Source organism: Bos taurus, chromosome 19 (genome assembly GCF_002263795.3).
Source record: "Bos taurus isolate L1 Dominette 01449 registration number 42190680 breed Hereford chromosome 19, ARS-UCD2.0, whole genome shotgun sequence".
Taxonomy (NCBI): Eukaryota; Metazoa; Chordata; class Mammalia; order Artiodactyla; family Bovidae; genus Bos; species Bos taurus.
In genome coordinates this window covers 53,459,486-53,474,925 of record NC_037346.1, presented here as the reverse complement: position 1 = coordinate 53,474,925, position 15,440 = coordinate 53,459,486, and the positions used below count along the sequence as shown (strand labels likewise).

Here is a 15,440-nt window from a genome sequence, read left to right as displayed (position 1 = left end):
CATTTTACAATTCAGTAAGAAGTCCTTGAGGAGGACTCCAGAGTTTAAGACTCCATGCTTCTATTGCAGGGGGCGCAAGTTCTATCCCTGGAAGGGAACTAAGATCCCACATGCTGCTCAGCTTGGCCAAAAAAAAAAAAAAAATCTGCAACCTTTGGTCCTGCAGAGCATCTGCGGCTATGATGTATCTAACACTGAGATAAACAAGATGGAGGTGAGCACCCTTGTGATGAGATGCTAGCACACATCCTTTATTATTTTCTGCAGAAAAATTTCTAGATTTAGAGTTGCTTGCCCAAAGGGGAGACTTCTTTTCTCCCTTTCTTTTTCTTAAAGTATAGTTGACTTACAATATTGTGCTAGTTTCTGGTATACAGAAAAGTGATTATACATATATTCTTTTTCATATTCTTTTCCATTATGATTTACTACAGAATGTTGAATATATCCCTGTGCTCTACAATAGGACTTTGCTTTATATATACTGGTTTATATAACCTATCCGTCCACCCACTTTCCCCTTTGGCATCCATGTTTGCATTCTACGTCTGTGAGTCTGTTTCTGCTTTGTAAATAAGTTCATTTGTATCATATTTTAGACTTCACATATAAATGACATCCTATGATATTTGTCTCTTTTTGACTTACTTCACTTAGTGTGATAATCTCTAGGGCTATCCGTGTTGCTGCAAATGGCATTATTTCATTCTTTTTTTACGGCTGAGTAGTACCCCATTGTATAAACAAACCACATCTTTATCCATTCATCTGTTGGACATTTAGGTTGCTTTCATGTCCTGACTATTGCAAACAGTGCTGCTCTGAACACTGGGGTGCATGTATCTTTACAAACCAGCTTTCTCCAGATACAAGCCCAGGAATGAGATTGCTGGATCATATGGCAACTCCACTTTTAGGTTTTTAAGGAACCTCGACAGTGTTGTCCATAGAGATTGAACCAATTTACATTCAAGGGGAGACTTAAAGTTGTAGACCGGCGCTGTCAAAATGTCCTTCAAACTTCTAAACTGCTCAGGTTAAGATAAAACACACCCACCTAGAGTCAGCCCTTCCAAGGACAACACGCTTCTTGGCCACGTGGAACAGAGCAATGGAAAGGCCGTAGCTGTGACGTCCAACCTGTTTCCAGAGACTTGAGCCAGGTTCTGGCTCATTAGAGTCCTGGCACCGAGTCGACCACGAGACCTTGGGTGAGTCATCGACTGTTCCCCATCCAGACAGGGAGGACACCTGCCTGACCTACCACCTTCCTCCTGAGTCCTTGTCAACAGGAAGAGACAAAGTCCTTTTGCACCAAAAAAGAGACTTCTGATTGGAGACTATTTGCCGGTCGCTTTTCCCTGCTTTCCAGAATTGGCGCATAAGAAATAAACACTTCCTTAAATGTGTTCCTGATTCTTTGCGGCGTGTCTGATTCTTTGCGGCCCCATGGACTGTAGCCCGCCAGGCTCCTCTGTCCATGGGATTCTCCAGGCAACAATACTGGAGCGGGGAGCCCATTTCCTTCTCCAGATCTTTCCAACTCAGGGATCAAACCCAGGTCTCCTGCATTGCAGGCAGATTCTCTACCATCTGAGCCACCAGGGAAGCCCCCTCCTGGAGCCAATGGGCCTGAGAGGCCAAGACGTCACAACAGAGAATCAGAGACTGTGCTCATCACAACAGAGAATCAGCCGTGCTTATCACTTCTCCGCTCCAATGCCTCTCTTCCCGAGATACCTGGTTTCTGTCTGGGCAGAGCCTAGCGGGGCCATTTCTCGCAGGGGCTTCTGAGGGTTAAAGGGTAAATGCTGGAGGGGCTGCGGAGAAAAGTCCCCAGGAGAGAACTGTGTTTGCCCTCAAAGCCGTCCTGTCACAGGGTCAACAGTCCTTCTGAAAAGGGACGCTTCCCTGGGAGTGGAAAAATCCACACAGACCTGAAGTCCATGAGTGACCCCCAGTCTTTTCTCCTAGATACATGGAACACTGTCTAATATTTATTTATATTTATTTATTTGGCTGCGCTGGGTCTCAGTTGCAGCATTCAAACTCTTGGTTGTGATATGCGGGGATCTAGTTCCCTGACCAAGGACTGAACCCTGGTCCCTGCCCTGAGAGACTCCATGTTCCCTGGTGGTCCAGTGGCCACCAAGGAAGTCCCTGGAGCGCTGCTGACAGCCTCCTGGACTCCAGCGCCTGGGGCACTCACTTCATCGTGTGTGTGCAAACGCTCTAGACTTGGGGCCCTGTAGGATCATTCCTATGCATCTCCGTGTCTAATGCATCCCTGGCATCCTCCCCTCCCGGTCCTTGTTCTTCACTACCTCATGTGTCACGTGACCCCATGTGAGGTCACAGTGGTCTGGGGCGTGTCAACCAACTCTGCACAGTGAATTCTCAACTACCCTCATATCACGTGCCTGCACTAAAAACCCATCCAGGGGCCCTGAATTCTTGATCTGGATCAAAGGAAGGGCAGCAGAAGTGAGCTGAGCCGAAGAGAAAAACCAGGCTGAGTTTCCCACGTTGTACCGTCCCTGGGATTCTCCAGGCAAGAACACTGGAGTGGGTTGCCATTTCCTTCTCCATGTAAGAACAGTCAATCCTAAAGGAAATCAACCCTGAATATTCATTGGAAGGACTGATGCTGAAGCTCCAATACTTTGGCCACCTGATGCAAAGAGCCGACCCATTAGGAAAGGCCCTGATGCTGGGAAAGGTTGAAGACAGGAGGAGAAGGGGACGACAGAGGATGAGATGGTTGGATGGCATCACCAATTCAATAGACATGGGTTTGAGCAAGGTCTGGGAGATGGTGAAGGACAGGGAAGCCTGGCGTGCTGCAGTCCATGGGGTCGCAAAGAGTCAGACACGACTGAGTGACTGAACAACAAGGAAGAGCCAAAAAAAAAAAACCAGAGGGGGCCAGGAATGTCAGAGGAGGTTTATTTCTTTTTTTATGCACATGACTTTCTTCTTGAGGAGCTCTGGGGACAGAGGCCCACAAGGTTTCACAGAAGCATTATCCAGGATCTCAGAAATCTAGATGGAGTGGGCGGGGTTGACATTTATTGAGTCCCTCCCATGCTTTCGCACACTTTACTCATTCATCAGAAATTCACTCACCATCTGCTGTGGCCCAGCCCTGAGGAGTTTCTTTTTTCAAAAAATATTTTTTCAATTTATCTGGCTGCGCTAGGTCTTAGTCTCAACATGTGAACTCAGTTGCAGCATGTGGGATCTAGTTCCCTGACCAGGGACTGAACCCGGGCCCCCTGCATTGGGAGCACACAGTCTGAGCCACTGGAGCACCAGGGAAGTCCCCGAGACATTTAATTCTGCTTTTACAGAAGAAACTGAGGCTCATAGAGGCACAGAGTCAGGACTCAGAACCAGCTCTAGCAGGCTCCAAAGACCCAGGCTTTTCCTCTGATATTTTGTACTTCATCTTTTTTTCTCTAAAACGTCAGTCCACTTCCCCATCCTGTCCTTGGTTAAGAATCAGCTGTTGAAGTCCTTCCTAACTAGAGCCTTTGACTGTCATCAGTCAGTCAAAGCAAAGCCTGATGCAGAGCCTGAGTGCTGAGCCAAGTCGTGAAGATGACCTGACCCTACAGGGTCTCCAGGAAGCCCAACCAAGACCTCCAGACCACAGATGAGAAAGGGCCAAGTGAAGACTCATCCCAATCCAGGCTCTGTCCCCGGGAACTCTCCACCCTAGAATGTCTCACAGCAGGAGGGTTACAGCCTTGAAACTCATCTCTCCCTCTCTTGGGCTCACAGGTTCAAGATTCACTGCATCTTTAGGGTCAGTTCAGAGAATGATACCCCAAGGCATCAATCTTTCTGGAAAGCAAGGAGCAGGCCGCCAGGTGAGAGGTGAGTCGGCCCCAGGAATTTCACACCCAGGGGTGAGGGAAAGTTTTCATAAAGGGCAAGATGGTAATTCACGTAGCTCTGTTGCAACCACTCAAGGCTGCCATTTTTCCAGCCGGTAAGCAGCTGCAGACTTTGTATTAGGAATGGGTGTGGGTGCATTCCAGTAAAACCGTATTTACCGTAATAGGGGATCAGAGGTGGGTGGCGGGGGGTAGTGGGGGTACTGTTTGCCAAGCCCTGAAAGGCTACATTCTATGCGTCCTGTTGCAGGGCACGGCTTTGCTGCTGCAGCACCAGGTGGAAACATACTACCTGAGTCTCATCGGAAATATCAGACTGAACCCAGCACAGGGGTCCTTGGGATGCTGTAAAATCAGATAGTGGTGAAGCTGCACAGCTCTGTGACTGCACTAAAAAAACCACTGAATTGCACTTTATTTACTTTATAAATTAATTAATAACTTATAAAGGAGAACTGAAATTTATTTATTTTGGTCATGTTGCACGGCATACCAGGATCTTAGTTCCCCTGACCAGGGATCAAACCCCTGTGCCGCCCTACGGTGCAAATGCAGTCTTAACCATGGGAACGCCAGGGAAGTCCCTCCCTGAACTGCCCGCTTTAAATGGGTGAACAGTAGAATCATACCTCAACAAAGCAGATAAAAAGCATACGTCTCTGAGGCAGAAAAACGGTAACAGTTCTTTTCATGAAGCAATAAACCCTTCCCCAATCTGCTTCTCCGAGGAATAAGGCAAAAGGGAGGCAGCCCTGGACGTGAGCCCCACCCTCTAGGTTCAGGGCTTTCACGGCCTCGCTCGAAGCCTTCTCTTCCGCCTCTCCCATCCTGAAGACACCCCTACCCCAGTCTCCTTGTTGCCTTTTCACTTTAAAATAACTATACGACGAACACATGTTAATCACAGAAAATTTAGAAAATACAGATAAGCAAAACGAAATAAAAATTACCCTTGATCTCACCCACTGCCTAGAATTTTGACAGACATCCTTCTAGACTTTTCTCTACATGTATAAGCATAATTTAAAAAAAAACAATAGACTAGAGATAAATACAGAATCAGTAAACTACATTAAAAAAGCCAGGGAATTTTCACCATAAAACCCAGGACAGTGGTTATCTAAGGAAAAGGAGGTCCCCTTTTCCTTAGGGACCAGGAAGAATTAAGAGAGTTTTTAGGGTGGCAGGGTCTTGTTTTTCTTAACCTGAGTATTTGCTTGATAACTTTGTTAACAGTGTACAGTTATGCACTGTGCATTTAAAAATTATATTAGACAGGGTTTGAAACGCGAAAGCATACAGATGTAACTGGGCTTTTAAATTTAATGCACTCTGAACATTTTTCTAGGTCATAATCATGAATCTATAATACTGTTTAAAATGACTGCTTAATATTCTGCTGTCAGGATAGAGCTTAATTTAATTTAGCTCATCTCCAGTTGATGGGGAAATCTCCCGAACAAGGTCAGCTCTCAAGAGTTCTCCTTCATGGTCCTCCATCCTTCATGCTCCACAGAGACCACCCCCTCCAAGCCAAGGTGGACCGAAATGGTCGCCTTCAGCTTCCCCCGTACGCCTCGTCTCATTTTAAAACCCTGTCTTCTTACTCTGCTATTTGATAGTCATGTGACCCGAGCAAAAGAATCAGCTGGTGCCTCAATCTGATCATCTGTAAAATAGGGATAATTATAAATTAGGTGAATTAACAGGAAGACTGTGTGAACACGGTTCCGAGCCCTTAGCGCCGATGGTGACAGCTGCTGTTACCGTCGTCAGTCACTTTTCCGTCACAAACCTATCGCCGTTTCCCTCCCAGTTTCCTGGCTGCCCTCCTGGAGCCACCAGAGCCCAGCTTGTGCGTCTCTGCACCCCCCACATCTGTGTGAGAGCCACGGCCCGCTCTCGGGGTGGGGGGAGGATTACACACCCAGCACAACATCGAGCACAAAAAGAGCTAACACCCCCCCAACCCCGACAGCCGCCATGGGCACCGTCCCAGGCACTGCACCTCTGCCCTAGGAGGTAGGAAGGGATCATCGCTTCTTCAGAAATGGAGAAACCGAGGCACAGGGCACCTGCCCAAGTCTCACCCCTGGACCGAGGCGTGGGCTGCAGAGCGGCCATCCTGACCACGCTGCTCCGAACCCACGTGCCCCAACCCCCTTCTCTGCCTCTTCCCTCCAAGCCCCTCACTCATTCCCATGATCTGCTGGAGCTACAGCTGGAGACCCCTCTGTCTCTCTCTCCCAGCAGAACTCGGCAGGGAATGCACCCCTGCTGACCACCTGACCACATTAGGGGCTGCATGGCCCCAGCCCTGAGGCCAGACCCCAGAGGCGGCCCCCTACGCACCCCGCCCCGCCCCTCCAGCCTGTCACCCTCCCTCCTTCCTGAGTTCCTCCCCCATCAGGTACCTGCTCTGCTCACTTGGGTGACTAGAAGCCCCTTAGCCTGGCTCTCCTGCCTGCAGCTTCCTTCTTCCTCCCCTGCCATGTCTAACAGCTCTCAGGAGGACAGCAAAGACCCTCACCCTGGTCCTCACTGCTGGGGCTCAAGGCTGCCCACCCTTTGGTTCCAGAGCCCCTAATCCCCCCACAGGCCGTAAGAACGCCTTCTAAGGCAGTGGCCAACCTTTTAGAGGTCACATACCCCTTTGAGAATCTGGTGGAAGCCGCAAAAACGGGCACGCACACACTCAGCTGAGCTGACTGCTTCAGGGCTCAAGGCTGTCCTGCCGGCCCATCTCTGGACACACATCCACACCCCCCGGGTTCAAAGGATGCAAAGGATCAGTCGTGTCCAACTCTGCGACCCATGGATTGTAGCCTGCCAAGCTCCTCCGTCCATGGGATTTTCCAGACAAGAATACTGGAGCGGGTTGCCATTTCCTCCTCCAGGGAATCTTCCCGACCTAGGGATCGAATCCAAGTCTCGTGTGCTTCCTGCATTGCAGGCGGATTCTTTACCACATTGCAGCATCTGGGAAGCTCCCTGCCCCCCGGGTTAGGACCCTTCTTTGGAGGTAACATCTCAATTTGATTTTAAACTTTTAAAAAATTTTTATTATATTTTAAAATTTGTTATGGCTGATCTGCAGGCCATGTAGGATCTTAGTACCCGAACCAGGGTTCAAACCCATGCAATGGAAACTAGGAGTCTTAACTACTGGACCACCAGGGAAGCCCCTCAATTTGATTTTTACAGCAAACCCTTACCCCGTCCACCCTGCTGGGGTCTCCAGAAGCTTAACCCAGGAGGCTAACTGCACACAGCTGACCCCAACTTTATCAGCTACAAAATGGTATTCCCCTGGGTCTCTATCACTTTTCCACTGGAGCTGCACATCCATGCAGTGATGGTGGCACCGAAGGCTCCAGGATTCCAGCCAGACCAGGCCTCGGGGGCCCGGGACTGTGGGCCCCGGGCTGGGGGAAGCCAGCTTCATTCCTGCCCTTTCTGAGATGCTGGTGCCCCTGACCATCTCTCAAGCTGGAAGTCCTCCCCAGCCTCACTTCCCTTGACTGCCTTTCCTCCCAGCATCCCAGGGCATCTGGCATGCCCCTCCTGCACCCTGACACCCTGTGGTCTCATGGTCTACGGACCCTGTAGCAACCAGACAGAAACCTAGCCAATCACTCTCAAAATCTACCCGCTCGTTTTAAAACTAGGCACAAGTGCCGCTGTCAGTCCGCACACCAAGCATCTGTGAGGTTCTCTTCTCAAATCCAAGTTGCCTTGGTTCCCACTTTGGAAACGAATGCTCTGTGCAAACTTTGGCGGGCATCAGAATCCCCTGTGAGATACCAATGCCCAAGCCCCGGGTCCCCAGGGTCCCATGTGTGTCTGTGTGTGCACTCAGTCGTGTCTGATTCTTTTACAATGGACTGTAGCCTGCCAGGGTCCTCTGTCTATGGAACTTTCCAGGCAAGAATACTGGAGTGAGTTGCCATTTCCTTCTCTAAGGGATCTACCTGACCCAGGGATGGAACCCGTGTCTCCAGCATCGGCAGGCGGATTCTTTACCACTGAGCCACCTGGAAAGCCCCAGTATGGGACGCTAATTCAGACATCTGCCTTTTGGCAAACTCCCTGAGCGATGCCCACTGTCGCCACAGGTGCACAACATCAATGCCTCTCCTCAGGTCCTTTGAGATGGAATGCAAACTCCACGTGATAAACCAGATGTCTAGTCTCATTCGTCCTCTTGGGCTCTGCTGCCCAAGAGCCTGCTATGTACCCAGACTCTCACCTTTCCCAAGTAGCCTGTCTGTTTACTTTGACACCATGAAATGGCACTTAACCATGCCTAGTCCACGGAGAAGGCAATGGCACCCCACTCCAGTATGCTTGCCTGAAGATCCCATGGACGGAGGAGCCTGGTAGGCTGCAGTCCATGAGGTTGCTAAGAGTTGGACACGACTGAGCGACTTCACTTTCACTTTTCACTTTCATGCACTGGAGAAGGAAATGGCAACCCACTCGTGTTCTTGCCTGGAGAATCCCAGGGATGGGGGAGCCTGGTGGGAGGCCGTCCATGGGGTCGCCAGAGTCGGACACGACTGAAGCGACTTAGCAGCAGCATGCCTAGTCCATGTTCCCCTAGCTCCATCCTCCAATTTAGGGTTCTTTATGCTTCCAACCTTGGCTTCCTAAGTCTGCCCTTCTCTTTTCAGAAAGTCCGTCCTAGCCACAGGACCATTTGATCTTGGCTCCGGGTGTGTGTGTGCATATACGCAGGGTGGAGGCATGTTCAGGACAGGGGAGAAGAATCAGTGGCATTTACACTCCTATCCCCGGTCTGCCTTCTCTTTATCTCCTTTCGTGTATTTTTTTTGCTTTATTGAGATATAACTGACATATAGCACTGTATAAATTTAAGGTGTACAGCATTCATAATCATTTGACTTACATATATCATGAAATTAACACCCATCATCTCATATAAATACACAATAAAAGAAAACCAATTTTTTTTCCTGTGATGAGAACTCTTAGGATTTGCCCTCGTAACAACTTTCTTGTCTGTCAGCCAGCCGTCTTAACTACAGGCATCACGTTGTACATTACATCCTTAGTACTTGCTTTTTATTTTTTAAACTTTTTATTTTACATTGGTGTATGGTTGATTAACAATGCTGTGATGGTTTCAGGTGTATGGTTGATTAACAATGCTGTGATGGTTTCAGGTGTATAGCAAAGTGGTTCAGTGAATATACACACTTTTTATTTTTTCTGCCTTTTTTTTTTTTTGCCTATCGTCTAGACTGCCTGGGGTCCTCCAAGTGTATCTCTTAGCTGCTTTGGGAGCCAAGAGCTTCATCTGCTCCCACAGCCCCTTGGGCATTGATCACTGGCTCTGCATCAGGATGAGGAGGGCTGCATGCCCCCATCCAAGCCTGGGACTCATCTACACCCGCACATATGGCAACTCAACAGAGATGGCAAAGAGGAATAGCGGGATCCCAGCCCATCTGCAGCTCAAGGACTAGCATCCAAGACCACTGATTCCAGAGGACACGGCAGTCCCCAAGCTGCAAGCTGGCACCATGCCCTCAGATCAGAGAGGGAAGAATATGTACGGTAGGAGAGCGCCCTCCCAGCCACGTGCCACACCCACAGCACAGCCTCTAAGCCCTGCACACATCTCTTCCCACTTCCCAACCCAGGTTCTAGTCAACCCCCTGGAGAATACATCCGTCCAAGGACACTGTCCAGGACCAGGAACTCAAGTGCCCCACCCCTGCCCCGGTACCCTCCTCCTCCTCCCATCAGAACTTGGAATCTCTCTTCAGAACCCCAAATGCTTTTCATCTTGTGACCCAGTTACTCTGTTCATTATTTGCCCGAAGCACATGGAGTCGGGTTTACTTTAAACCATCCCCTGGCAGTCGGTTGGGGTAGGGGGGGTCTACAGGGCTTCAGTGCCCCTTGATCCACACAGTCTTACACCCACTTCCACCCTGCCTGGAGCCGGAGTCCTGGCATTCCCTCCCGAGGGCAGGGAAAATGCCTTGCATCTCCCTGCCATCCTCTGGGGTGGAGCGGGTCACTCTGTAACTGCTTGTTGAAACACGAGCAAGCCCGATAGGCAAACTGGGATTATAAAACACAGCTGATTGTACACTTTGCAAACGGACTTGCCAACAGTGTCTTTAAAGAGCACCCACCCACACCCCCACTGCACTCAAGGTCTCACTCTGCTCACAGGAAGTTCTGCCTTGCTTTCCTCCAGCACGTGTCTGGAGAGGGCACTGCCCTTTCTGAGTGCCTGCTGTGTATTTCCCCGAGAGCCCACTACCTGGAACCCATCGGCGTGTGCCCCAGGCCAGCCCATTTGCCCTGGCAACCAGCATGTGGTCTTGGCTGCAGGCCCTGCCCCACTTGGTGCTAGAGACCATTGGAGGGTCTGCAGATAGCAGTGACTGGAGATGGGAGTGTTCTGAGAAAGATGGACTGGAGGCGCTCTTCTGGAAGACAGTGGCCCTGGGCACCACTACCCGGGCCAGGGTGGGTGGGGACTGGTGGAGATTTTACCCTCTGGGTCCAGGGAGCTCCTGGATTTACCTGTGACTCCAGAAACCAGCCGGAGCAGCCCAGGTCTGCCAAGTCACTCAGCTGGCTTACGGAACTCCATGCTCCTTCACAGTGGCACTGCCCAAAGAACAAGCCCAATGCTGGTTTCCAGCCAGATTCCTGGAGCCATGCAGGCCTGCAGAGATGGCGAAGGACTCATCCATTAGATGAGATAGGGCCAGGCCAGCAGCACTTTGGAGCAGGGCTCTGAGACCCAAAAGGCTTCTGGCTCATATCCACTTTCCTAGAAAGGTCAGGGAGCAGGGCCTCCCAGGAGGAGCCCCGGTCACCCCTTCCCACCCCTTCCACCTCAATTGCACAACCTCATAACAAACTGTGCTAACCCCAGTTCCAATCCCATAGGCTGCAAGAGCTAAGGAGATGCCATCCCCCACCCTTCCCCCAGTAATCTCTACACAGGCAGACAGAAACATGACTGTTGCTTAAGCCAACTGCCTCTTGCTGACCCCAAGCCATTTATTAAGCCTGCATCCAGCCAACAATGAAAGGAGCTGGGACGCTGCATTGAAGACCAGTCTTTAGGTAACCCCAGTGTGCAACAGGCCATCACCCTTCCCGGACCCCTGACCCACTTCCCTGGTGGCAGTCACCTGTAGAGCTTGACAACTACAAAAGCCAAGGTCTGAGCCAGATTTTGTGTCTGCAAAGAGCTCCAGACCCCAGGCAATTCTGCTGTCAGTCAGAGTAGGAAATCATCATCAAGGAAGTCATGAACTTGTACCATGTAAAGTGGAGGTGGAAAGACAAGATTTCCTCCACAGCCACCCAGGTCTGACACCCTGGGCTGTCTCTGCGACATGTCCCCAGTTGAGTGAGCACAGAAGGGCTGCCCGAGCAACAAGACTGGGCAGCATTCCCCCCAAATTCGCGTCCACCCAGAAGCTGTGAATGTGACCTTATTTGGAAATAAGAGTCTTCGCAGATGTGATCAAACGAAGATGAGGTCAGTGGACTAGGGTGGGCCCTGAATCCAGTGACTGGTATCCTAGTAAGAGGAGAGAACACACACACACAGAGAAGGCGGCCACCTGAAGACAGAGCAGAGATGGGAGTGATGTGTCTACAAACCAAGGGACATCAAAGACTGCTTGGAGCTACCAGGAGAGGGGCCTGGCACAGATTTTCTCTCCGGGCTTTCAGAAGGAACCTGCAGGGCCAACAGCTTCATTTTGGACGTGACGCCCCTAAGCTGTGAGAGATCAGTTTATGCTGTCTTAAGCCCCCCGTTTGTGGTCACTTGTTACAGTAACCATGGGGACCAAAAACACTGGGCTCTGCAGCAGGACCCTGGCATCAGAACGCCCTGTGGAACCTCTGGGCTGGGCTGAGGTGAAAAGTTTTGGCTCTATGATGACTCTGATGCAATGATTGAGACACAAATGCCAGGAGATGCAGGTGGAAGAGAGGGCAACCTACAAAGCAAGAAGGAGCCTTGAGGCATATGGACACTCCTGGACCCTGAAGGACCTGTGCTGCCCTTGATCCAAATCTAAAGCAGAAAACAGCCCCAGCGCTGCCTCAGCTGATGCTGGGCAAGGAGGGGAATGGCTGGCTGGACATCCTCTCTGTGCAGCTGAGGAGTGTGAGGTGGTCCCAAGCCCAACCCCTTCCTGCTCCTAGAATCTTCTAATTCATGGATTCCTTCCAGGCCTGGGCCTGATCCTGCCCCAGAAACACAGCTTCTCTTTCTGCAAGGGGCCTGGACAGGTCTGGACTCCCAGGGAACACCCCTTGGAGGGCCAATCCTGGCTCCCACACTGGCACGAGCTTCTCCTCCCCATGCCAATCTTCCTGAGCAGTGAAGCCAAATTGGTGAGCTTCCCGCAGTTGGGGTGCTGTAGGGAACCACTCTGGGAGCACATGCCGGGCCCCAAGTGCAGGCTGGCGTGAGCTATGTGACTCGCACAGGTAGGATCACCTTAAGACTTCCTGGAGCAGGTGGTGGTGGCAGCTCCAAGGGCCACTTGGGGTGTGGCCAGGAGTCGTGGGGAGATCAGAGCACTATGGCTGACAAGGGGAGAAACCCAGAGACCCCGACTTTGAGCCTGCACAGGTGAGGGCAGCCCAGCCTCCCCACCCCTGGCAACAGGCTGCGGGGCTGGCTGAGACTTAGAAGCAGAAAATAAACCTGTGTGGAAGTGAGAGGGAGCCACAGAGACCCACCTGCTGTACATCTGTCGTCTTGGTGAAACCTGTCCCAGGAAAACCAGGGCAGTGGAGGCCCGCAAGTGACAGAACTAGATGGAAACCTCCAAGGTCAGCTGGTTCTCCCCATTCTGCGGTGCTCTCTCTCCCCACTCTGCCTCCTGCCCCTATGTGGCTCAGAATAACTGGGCTCTCTTTCCCTTGCCAGCTCTCGTATTTGGGGGACAAGGAATCTGGAGGGGAAAGGATATGTGCTGAGGACTCTGGGCAGCCAGACAACCCTACCTGCCATCTCCAGTCACCAAAGCTTGTGTGGATGTCCAGAAAAAGCGGTCCCCACTCAAGGACCATCCTGCCTGTCCCTGCAGAGGTGTGCCTCCTGGGCAGAGCAGGGAAGGAGCCGGCCCTGGGGCTGGGCCCATCTTTCCGGCTGCCCCACTGAGCCCGTGGGGAACCTGCCCAAGGGAGGGACGCTTCCATCCAGCCCCAGCCGGATCTGGTGAACCCCACATGGGGTTGCTGGCAGAGGCCCAGGCGGAGTAGCTCTTCCCCACCCAGCTCCAAGCCCAAAGGAGCCCAAGTCCCATCTCACCTGTGAAAGTTTCTTCCTGGGGTCCCCCGTCCTTCAACCCACCGAGGTCAAGAGGGCCCCTACCCCCGCGCTGTGGCCCCCACTCTCCCCGCCCCCCCTCGCTGGCATCCCGGGGCCCTCCGCCTGCCAAAACCCAATCCGTTCCCTGGCTCCCTTTCTGGGGCTGGAAATGCAGCGGAATTTCGGTGGAATTTTGAGGTTGAGAAGCATCTCGGCAGAGAGGAAAAGAAAGGGAGAGAGGGAATGGGGAAAAAGAAAGTACGATTTTGGTGTCAACTTGCAGGATTCTAGAAAGCACCAAGGCCCCCGGGAGGCGGGCGCTGGGTCCCTCTGCAGGATGCGGGCGGGCGGGGCGCTGGCGAAATCTCGAGGTCCCGCGCGCCCCGCGGGGGCGGTGGGCGCCCGGCCGGGGCGGGGTCGCCGTCCTTACCTATGTCTGCATTGCAAAACGCCTGTTGCGGGTGCACCGGGGAGCAGCTGCAGGCGTCGGCCCGGGGGAGCAGCGTCCCCAGCAGCAGGAGGCAGAACGCGAGCGGCAGGCTGCGGGCCGCGGCGCCCATGGCGGGCGGAGGGGCGGGGGTCGCGGACTCGGGCTAGCCGCCGCCGCCTGGGCTCGGGGCGCTCCCCTCTCGCGCCGGGGCCGCGCTGGTCTGGACGGCACTCCGCGGGCGCGCTCTCCTCTCCGGCCCTCACTCGCCACACAAACTTTCTTGGCTCTAGGTCGCGGGGTGCAGCGAGGAGGGCGCGGGGCGCGGCTGGCGGCGCGGAAGCGAGAGCTGGCTGGGGGGCGGCGAGCGAGCGAGTGCGCGCGCCGCGGACCTGGTCCCGAGTGCTCCACTGCCTTCTATGGATGTGTGCGCTGCGGATGCGGGCCGAGCCGGCCTTTTATTGCGCTCAGAGGCGGTTTGGCTCCGCCCCCCGGTGGCGGGCGGCCAATGCCGGCTCCGGGAGCTCTCGGCCGCCTCCCTCCCAGCGCGCCTCCCGCGCCTCCCGGCCCTCCCCCAAGTCCGGCTTTTGTTGTGCCCAGCCTGGCACGGCCCGGGCTCCCAGCTGCGCACCTGGCTTCCCACCGCTCGGGGCCGCACCCCTGCAGCCTCCCAGATCGCCAGAGGTTGGGGGAGGGAGGACACTGCAGGCAGACAGCGCCCAGTGGACCCTGACTCAGCACTCGGGACTCGCAGTCCACCTCTCCAGGGCACCAGGCGACCCACCCATCACCCCTTCCCCTCCAGCTTGGCGCGGGAGGTGTACACTGCCTGATTCCCTTCCACCCCTGGGATCCCTGCGATTCTGGCCAGGGATTGAGGAAAAGGATGTGCCACTTTGGAGCACAGATCGGATCGTTCTCTGCCGCCCCTCTCCCTTCCCCCTGTGGCTGGGTGGACTCCTGAAACTTACTGAGAACACCTTTTTCAATTAGAGGCCTTAGAATTTTAAGTGCGCTTGGCCAGTAGAGTCAGGGGGCGCGGGGGTGGGGGGGAGTTTGGCGGGGCGGGGGGATGTGGGTACTATGAACAACACAGGATTTCATATAAACTGGCCGTCATTTTGACCAGCCGGCAAGAGTGAGGAGCTGGCCCAGAAGAAAAGAAGGTTGGATGAAGGTGTTTTCTGGGCTCTCCTCCCTTAGCCCACAAATGTGGAAGCTGAAATACTTTATCCAAAACAGTTCTGTGTTCCAGGAAAGGCAGAGGGTCTTAGAGGTGTGGATGGCATGGAAAATGTGACCCCCGGGGATCTCTGTCTGTCTCTGAGCCTCCTCTGTGGTGAGCACTGTTACACCTAGGGCCTCATTCTTGTCATCTAGCCCAGGAGTTGTAAACTGAGAAAATGACACAAACAATCATTGTCCACTCCACTATGTGATGCTGACTTAAGATATGAAACGGGAAAATACTGAAAGAAATTTTAAAAATGGCTGCCTTCTGTTTATGCATGCTTTTGAGCCAGTAGATGGGCACCCCCAGAGTAAATTGATTGGAGATTCGTTCCCTGCGAACTGAAAACCAAGTGGAGAACAGCAGGATAATTAAGAGAGGAGGCTGGGCTCTGCTGTGTCATTCTCATTCTGGAGGTCAGGAGATCTCCCAACCACATAGGCACAGAAAGGTTTGTTGGAGGTCAAAGCGGAGTGATGCTAACCTAATGCCAGGCTACCCATAGGTTTTCCTGGTAGAATCCATCTTGGCTAAGAGATGCATGCGCCCATA

General features: G+C 52.7%; 1 protein-coding gene across 1 annotated transcript in view; it reads right to left on the bottom strand.

Moving 5' to 3' along the window:
- Positions 1-14,091, bottom strand: part of TIMP2 (TIMP metallopeptidase inhibitor 2) — a 51,759-nt gene extending 37,668 nt beyond the window's left edge. Inside the window, 1 exon segment of the mRNA NM_174472.4 lies at positions 13,661-14,091. Coding sequence (NP_776897.2) covers positions 13,661-13,790 — 130 coding nt within the window. The 5' untranslated portion in view covers positions 13,791-14,091.
- Between the last annotated feature and the right edge of the window lie 1,349 nt (positions 14,092-15,440).